A 9,204-nucleotide genomic window follows, 5' to 3' on the forward strand; every position below is an offset into this window, starting at 1 on the left:
TTATTTTATGCAATATTTCTTGCTTTTGTAATTGATGGCCTATAAATACTGATGTCCAAACTGCAGGTTGTCAATAATTTTAGTTGATTTCTGAATCAACTATCCTTTAGTTCTCCCCCTGGTTATTATTTAATATTAATGAAGGTGAAAATAAAAAGGGGAGACGAGTTGCTATAAACAGTGGCGTGCGGGCAGGGCAAGCGAGGTATAGGCGCCACATGCCCGCTCAAAAAGGAAGAAAAATAAATGTATTTAATCAATTACAAATCAATGAGCAATATAATATAAGTTTTGTGTTTATATAGGTATAATAGATATACTCATAAGTAATTATACTTCATTACCTTCATTATATAATAATATGCAATATATTTACAGAAACGATAATCGATTAGGATTATTAACTTGGCTCGTATCTATATGGTATAGTAGTTATGGCGTTACCTAATGCGAATATGCGAAAAGACCACGATTTTATACAGCACTAGGAAGCGCTACATCGAGAGCTTTTAAATACTTTTTCTAATATACCAAACTTTCGATAATTGGTGTTTTTTTTTTGTTTATCACAATACAATAATACTAATATTTTTTTATAATGTTTTATTAATAAAAACAACAAAATCTATAGATTTTTATGATAAAGTTACCAATGAATTTATAAAAAAAAGTTAGACGAATGGATTTTATTTATAAATAGGTAAATAAATACTATACATTTTAAAAAAACTTTTTTTATTTACCTGAATAATTAATAGTTTACCTTTATAAGTATAACGGTATTTTTTTTTTTTTTGACACTTACCCAGCTTTCAATACTACCGCACGCCACTGTTGCTAAATAATTATGTAGGTATACTCTGTTATCATTATTTATTTCATGTTACGTCTATTGCAGTGGCGAATCCAGTACTTGATTTTGGGAGGAGTATACGACCAAAATAATCTACATCTACATAATATCCCACATTTTATAGTTAACACAACAAATTCTAAACGATGCATATCGCCAAAGGAATATTAAATGACTGACTGTAGTAAGTCATTTACATTTTTATAATTTCCTATATGTATATATTATGTAATAAACAATGACCTGTAAGCACATCATTTACCGAAACCAAATTTTATCATTTATCATGCGAGATGTGTATTATTACGAAATTATTTTTATAATTTTATAATGTTATCGTACTACTGAACGTCTGAACGATCACATTACTAGTCCAGTAACCAAAACTGTGATAGAGAAATTTAGAAATGTAATTACTAATGTGCATAGCGAGAAACTTTCAAAATTGTAATTTTAAAATGTTCACAATAAACGTGCGTATATAGAAATTATGATTATCTTCGAAATCCATTACTGTATAGAGCAGTATAAACACGAACGGACGAGTAGGTATTATTAAAAGTTGGTCGAATAATTACCAATTGTGAAACAACAATTTTTTATCGCATAATATATTAAATATAAAAGTAGGTACCTATTATAACAATATTTTATCAAATATTATACCCATTAAGTAACGATTAATATCGATCTATATAAAATATAAATATAGTTATTTTATAAATAATTATAGGTTTATTTAAAATCGAATGGTTTTATGATATCATTGTATTAAATCTAAAGTTTTTTATATAAAATAAAAAAATAAAACTTATACAATATGTTTTTTTCTTTTGGTATTATAATTAAAATTAGTAAAGCTAAAATTATGTAACTTAAAATAAATCAAGTCAAATACCTATATAATCCGTGTGATAATATAATTAATATACAGTGAAAACTATAAGTTTTTTAAGATTTTCCTTTTTGAATAAGAAAGGCACCTACAGAAAAAACTAGAATATATTTATTTTTTTAAATCTATACGTATATCTATCGTGTTATGTAAATATTCTCATTTTCTGTTAATTTTCGTTAGTATTTCTAAATCATTTTAAAAAATACTGAGATTATAATAATTTTAACTACAGAAGTATCAAATTTACGAATAGTTCATCAAAGTTAATACATTTTAGATTCTGAACGGAGTGAAGAATGTATTGATTTTACAATGATGTATGTTGTTTTTTTTTTTTTTGTTTTTTTTTTTTTTGTGTCTGTGTACAGCATAACTAGTCGAAATAATGCTCCAATTTCAAACTATGAGGGTGGTTTCCGATGTAAAAGTGAATATCCTTGGTGCATTATAGAGGTAAAAAGTTAACATTTTCCAACAGTTTTCAAAAAAATTGAGAAAAACAAAAATAAAATGACGGAAAAACGGCAATTTTTACGCAAAACCAGTTTTCGACCAAATAGATTTTTTTTATGGTTGTAATTCAAAAACTAATCACTGAAAATACTTGAAATTTTCACCAAATGTTAATGTCAGTGGTATCTGTATATAGTTAAATTTTCAAAAAATTTTGACTTTTGTGTGTGATTTATAGACCACTGAAATTTTCGATTTTTTTGAGAAATTTTTTTTAAAGTGTCGATAAAAAATTTTTGGATGACCAAAAAGTTTTGAAAATTTAATACAAGGTTCCTTATGAGTTGTTTTTATTATAGCTAAAAAAAATTAAAAATCGTTAGTCACAATTTTTTTTTTATAAGCGTTTTTAGTTCAAATTTTTACAAAATCTGTCGAAAACGCGAAAATTTGCAAGTAATTTTGAAGTTGAAAAATCATAAAATTTTTTTCTTTTATAACTAAGTTTTGAAAATTTGGTACAAGGTTCTCCATATATTTTTCTTCAAATATCTGTAAAAAAAACTCTACCGGATTCTGACAAAAAATTTTTATGAGTTTTTGAAATTTAAATTTTTACAAAACCGCGTATAATAACGGTTTAGCCTCAAACGATTTTTGATATTTGTTATAATTCAAAAAGTATAAGTCGTAGATACTTGAAAATTTTACCAGTTATTTAGATTGGCATTTTATTTACTTGATTTAATTTTCAAAATATTTTGAGTTTTTTTGAGCTATTTATAGACAGTTGAAATTTTCAATTTTTCTGAAAATTTTTTTTTAAAGGGTCGATAAAATTTTTTTGGCCCTATCAAAATACTTGAAAATTTTATACAAAGTTCCTCATATGTTATTCTTATAGTGATTAAAAAATTATAAGAATACATAGGCACAATTTTTTTTTATTAGCATTTGAAGTTCAAATTTTGACAAAAACTCGTCAAAATCATGAATATTTGCAAATTATTTTGTAGTTCAAAATTCATAAAATTGTTTGTATAGGTAGCTAAGAGTAGAAAATTTAACACAAGATTTCCCATAAGTTTTGCTTCAAAAAGCTATAGAGAAAATTTTAAGAGTCATTATAGGAAAAATGTTTTGAGCGTTTGAGTTTTAAATTTTTGTGAAATCGGAATATTTGTTTCAAAATAGAATATATGACAATATTTAATTATAATATATTATAGACTGACAAATCATCTCCGTTCAGAATCGTTTTTCGTATACAATGACACTTATCATTGCATTCAAATTTAATCTACCCTAGTCCGAGGTCTACCCCACCCCCTAATGTACAGCAGAGCGGTACCCACTTGCCGACTTTTTTTTTATTTATTCGTACAGAATATAACATAGTAATAGCATAAAGTTCAAATATTGACTGAGACATGTGCAAAAATAATTTCAACAACCTTTTTTGAATTATTTTTTATTATAAAATTTAAAACACAATATGTGATATATTTGTATATACTTTGTTTTTGTCATTTTTGACCACTCGTGAATTGTAAAACAGTAAAACTATTCATTGGTTAAACTTATAAATCATACGAAAATACAAAATACACAATAAACGAGGAGACAGACGTCAAACACGTTGATTAGATTCGAACTAATGCATGAAAGTTGACTGACAAGCCATCGGCAATTGTTAGTAATAAACCATAGAATTATCAGTAAAGATTATCTTTTTATAGAAGTGGAGTGTTCCATGTGAAATTATATTATTATAGGTTTTAGAATATAAATTTAAAAATATAATTTATAATTGTTGGATACTTCTTTTATCAATACTTTACAGTTAAGTTTTAACCGAAACTTTTGATGGGTGTAATGGGACGACCTAGGCCGAAGTCAGTAATAAACTGGTGACATGTCCCAGGAAGTATGGCAACACTAATTTAGCAACGTAATTAAAAATTGAAATCCAACGCACCATGTAAAAAATATTTATCTTTTTAACAGCAAAATAAAATGTTGAAAATTATTGAAATCGGACCAATTTATAAAATCACGCTTGTAATATTTTTAACTGGTGATATTATTATACCAGTACGTGCGCGTTCGACTGCATCTGAATTGCATGCCAAAAAAAATCCTAATTGCATGCCACCTCATAAAGGAGCTTGTCCGAATTGCATGCCAATCTCATACTTCATAGAGACATCTGTCCGAATTGTATGCCGTGTATCGACAATACACTTATTATATATTATAACTTAAACTTTTTTTTGAACTTCTATAATTTAAAAAAAAAATGCATGACGTAAATTAATTTCTAAATTGAAAAACTTCAAACTTTCTTTTTATTTTGAACTGTATTTATGTACATATAATACGCTTTTTAAATTGAATATGACCATCTATAAATACAATATTATTATTATTATTATTTAAAAACCTCCATCAAATTTTATATTATTATTATAATTATTTATTTAAAATATACCATGTACAAATGTAAAATACATTCACTTTATTAAACTAAACTACAATATTTCTATTTAATATTTAATGTTAACAATGTCGTCTTCTCCAATATTTATATATTTTATTGTAATGAGTAATGACTAATAAGTGTAATGTATAAAAGCCCCTTCTTAATTCTTTCAGTGGAAATATAAGTTAAATTATTTCATTATCAATAAAATTATATAGGGCATGCAATTCGGATAGACTCTTTCAAGTGATGGCATGCAATTCAGCCATCCCAATTTATGTTTTTTTTTTTTTTGGCATGCAATTCGGATGCACCGGCGCGTTCGTAGATATATAGACCGCAAATCGCATAGCATTCCATACACTCACATTTATTATCATTTACTATTAACACTACGGTACCTGCAGGGGCAACGAGTGTGCAAATTTCCTAAGAGTCACTTATGCAATTAAACTGTTGCACTACTAAAATTACATGTCAGCAACTAATTGTTATCCCTTGTTTTTATTTATTTTATTTTTTACATAATTTTTAAATCTTTCAAGTCGCATTCGGCCCGGGAGCATTTTAATCTGGCTCGTCCTACATTTCTAAATTACATCATAGGTACAATTTTAAAGTTTATCGTCTATATTCTATAATGTATATAGTATATGTATATTGTATAGTCTATCTTATCGATATAATACTTGTTATCTGGTATTAAACATCGTTAAAATATGTCATAATATAGTATATACACACGTATGTATACGTATAACTTTTGACCATAGGTAGCTGTTAGTACATTTTGTATCGTGCTGTCGTTGAATTTATTATTTTCGTATTTTTGAAGTGCAATAATTCTCACAAAAACAGCGTGAAATTGATTATGAAAATAGAAATTTGAACACCTCATAGGATAATAATTACCTATTTATTTATTATTAACAAAGTAAATGTATATTTTGAATGAATTTTATAATTATTTTTTTTTTTTTTTGCTTTCTATACTCTGGCCCGCTAGATTTTAATTTACTAAAAATTGTGGCCCTCTAGACTCTTTTTACTTAAAGTTGGTCATCCCTGCTATTATAATAATAAAATAAAATAATTTTAATTGTATTTTCATTATCTTTCTTGATATATCTGGAAAAGGATTGAGCAATACCGAAAGATAATAAGAACGGTCCAAAAAGTATTTATTTATATATTAAATTTTTATAAGACAATTATATCGTTATAATGTACCTATTCTTTGTAAAAATAAAATAATTTTAATTTATAGCAATAAAATAATATTATTAAAACATTAAATAACATTATAGAATGGTGTTTTATTAAAATTTTATTAGTCGTTAAATAAATTTGTTTATTAAATATCAAGTTAATTTAATTCGATTATACATAATGTTGTAATATGTATTGATGAAAGTAGGTTTAAATTTAATAAACGATTCACAAAAAAAATAATAACTCGAAATAATCTGGCCTATTTAGTTTTATGAAACCATGAAAGACGAAAATATTTACATTTCAACACATAGTATATTTATTAATCGTTTATTATAATAAACTTTTAACTTTAGAGACATAGTTAAAATTCAGAATTAATACTAATTAATCATTTTATTGTATACATATATAGCAAAAAAATGGAATCGTGTTGCCCAAATAAATGCTCATCAGCGCCATCCAAGGTATAATTAATTCACTAATACGTCAACATAATCTGAATGCAATAAAATATGTTGAAAATGTACCTATCTCATATATGAGGACATCTATATAAAATAGAATTACGATTATGATTCGAATGTTTAAATTTTTATTTACGTATTTATTAAGGAACGCGTTAATTGCTATAAATAATATATAAGTAGGTAGTTACATATTTTATCTGTGTAAGATAACAGCCTTCATATGCATTAAAATTCAACAAATTTTTTTAAGTTACGATTTTTCACTCAATAGGATTTTTAAGAAAAATACAACCATTACAATAATACCAAGTACAAAATAATTTCAATTACATTTTTATCCCCAGATAAACTGCAACATTCAACGAGTATCTCCACCTTTGGAACTCGGAGAAGGCCCACACTGGCATCAATGTACTCAGAGCTTATATTTCGTGGACTTACACAAGAAGAAAATTAATAAATATCATCCAGAAACCAGCTGTTATACTACCGCTACCATAGGTAGTCCTTATATTTATGTTACGTTATATTGAGTAATATGTATTAAATAATGTTTGTACGTCTTTCATAGATTGCTGCGATCCTTTGACTTTCATTATCCCAGTTGATAATCAAAGTAATACTTTCTTGGTTGGCCTAGGCCCTGCAATAGGTATAGTAAGATGGAACGGGTGTTCGAATACAGCAGAATACAGGTACTTAAAAACGGTTGACAAAACTCCGGGCAACCGTCTAAACGACGCAAAAGCTGACGCCTCTGGTCGTCTGTGGGTAGGTTAGTACTCTAAAGGTTAATGTGGCTATGGAGCGTGAAACATTGGTGTTTTAAGCCGGTTAATTTTTTTAAGGATCTATGGGACCTGAGATAGACGATAATTCAGGTCAATACCATAAGTGTAGGGGTTCGCTGTACTCTGTGGATTTCGACGGCACCGTCACTAAAAGACTACCGAATATTAGTATCTCCAACGGTATGGCGTGGAGTCCGGACAACAAATTTTTCTACTACATAGACACTTACAAGTACGCTGTCGAGGCGTATAATTTCGATCTTGCCTCGGGAAATATCAGTAAGTAACCCCTATGATCATAAAATTATACTTATAGATTTTATTAGTTAACAAAAAATGTAATGTGGTATCTAATGTGTCTATGTTGTGCAGGCAACGGAAAAGTGATTTTTGATTTTAGATGCAAAAATATAACCGGTGATCCAGATGGTATGACTATCGATACAGACGGTAACCTGTGGGTAGCATGTTTTAACAGTAATCACGTGTGTTTTCAAAGAATAATGTTTCATTCCTAGTATTAATCTCAAAACGTGTTTGTTCAATATTTTTGCAATAGATTATAAAAATTAATCCTAACACAAGCTCAGTATTGACGACCATTGAATTTCCCGCCTATCAAATCACATCCGCTGCATTTGGAGGTCCAAACTTGGATCAGCTGTATGTGACTACAGCAAGTTACAAAACAACTGATGCGCAAAAGTCAAAACTACCGTATTCCGGAACTCTGTTTCGAGTTCTCGGCACGTGCTCAACCGGTTTTAATGGTGTACCTGTTAAAATTAACTTGTGCGCATTAAATTAAATTAATTGTGCACAATATAAATATAATAACAAAATAAATATTTATAACCTAACCTAAGTATAAAATATCCATGAGTTTATTTAAGTATATATTAAATAGTTTTATAATTTTTATAGCTAAGTGTAAAATGTAACAAAATTACCTACTTTACTATTTTTTTTTTAAATGTACATTATAAAAACTGCAATAAAACCTAAAATGAGTAAAAAGATATATGTAACTCTTTCATGCTCTAGGTTTTGAGTATTTTATTTAATTTATTTAGAAATGTATCCAAACATGGATTTTAGAAAACAAAAAACAAAAAAAAACATAAGAAGTTACCAAAGGTGGGACAGCAAATATCCCACCGTGCAATAAACAGGTCATATATTTTAGATACCTATATATAGTGTCGGCCTGGCCAGAGCCCCGGAATCATGAACGCGGCCGAGGCCCTGAGCTTTTTTTTAGCTTACAATCATGGCGGGGGGAGGAAAATATACACTAATTCACTACCCTATAAACAACCTTGTTAATAGTAAATGAAGAAAAATATGTGACCCCAGAGGAAAATTGCAGCCCATGCCTCTATATTCCAAATCGACTGCACTACATACATAGAGTAACTATTCCTTTCAAACATTTCATACGAATCAATTATTTGTTTAACTTTAGTTTGACAATTCTCTTAAATATCTTTATGCGTATAAAATATAAACAATTAAAACAAATGATACAGCGAGATAAAATTAAAAAACCCGAATAGCTTGATACAAATTAAAACTCTTCTTGAAAATTTGAGTTTGTATCAAGATAGTACTTCACTATCTGTATGTTGTGTCAGTATAGGTACCTATTGCAAGTTCTTATAGATATTTATTATTGCAATTATTTGATCTGGTGGCACTGAAAAAGTGTGTATGTCTTAAAATAATGTGTAAATTGCAGATGCGATAAAGCATAAGTCATGATACGAAAAAAAAGTTTGAGAAAAAGGGTATAAGTCAATTTTATACTAGAATACTTATTTTATGTGTGTATTTTGTTTTTATATACGAGTATAATAAAACTATTAAATTTATTGTTTATAATACTTCGTAGCAAGGTGACATCCAAAAGAATAGCGAAACTATTAAATATGGCACAAAGTAATGGTACCTTAAGTGTTTTGAATTTAATGATATTAATATTAGTTTAAAAATATTATTTTAAGTAATCTATCTGTAAACTAAAGTAGGTACTTTATTTACTTTAT

At 27.6% G+C, this 9,204-nt stretch overlaps 1 protein-coding gene across 1 annotated transcript; it reads left to right on the forward strand.

Moving 5' to 3' along the window:
• Positions 1-6,198: 6,198 nt before the first annotated feature.
• LOC114129913 (regucalcin-like) lies at positions 6,199-8,032 on the forward strand. The gene is made up of 6 exons (XM_027994774.2): positions 6,199-6,365; positions 6,713-6,869; positions 6,940-7,143; positions 7,217-7,438; positions 7,532-7,644; positions 7,719-8,032. Exons 1-6 carry the CDS (start codon positions 6,321-6,323, stop codon positions 7,965-7,967), a joined length of 990 nt encoding a protein of 329 aa, XP_027850575.2. The 5' UTR covers positions 6,199-6,320; the 3' UTR covers positions 7,968-8,032.
• The last annotated feature ends 1,172 nt before the right edge of the window (positions 8,033-9,204 follow it).

This window comes from Aphis gossypii, chromosome X (genome assembly GCF_020184175.1).
Source record: "Aphis gossypii isolate Hap1 chromosome X, ASM2018417v2, whole genome shotgun sequence".
Classification (NCBI taxonomy): domain Eukaryota; kingdom Metazoa; phylum Arthropoda; class Insecta; order Hemiptera; family Aphididae; genus Aphis; species Aphis gossypii.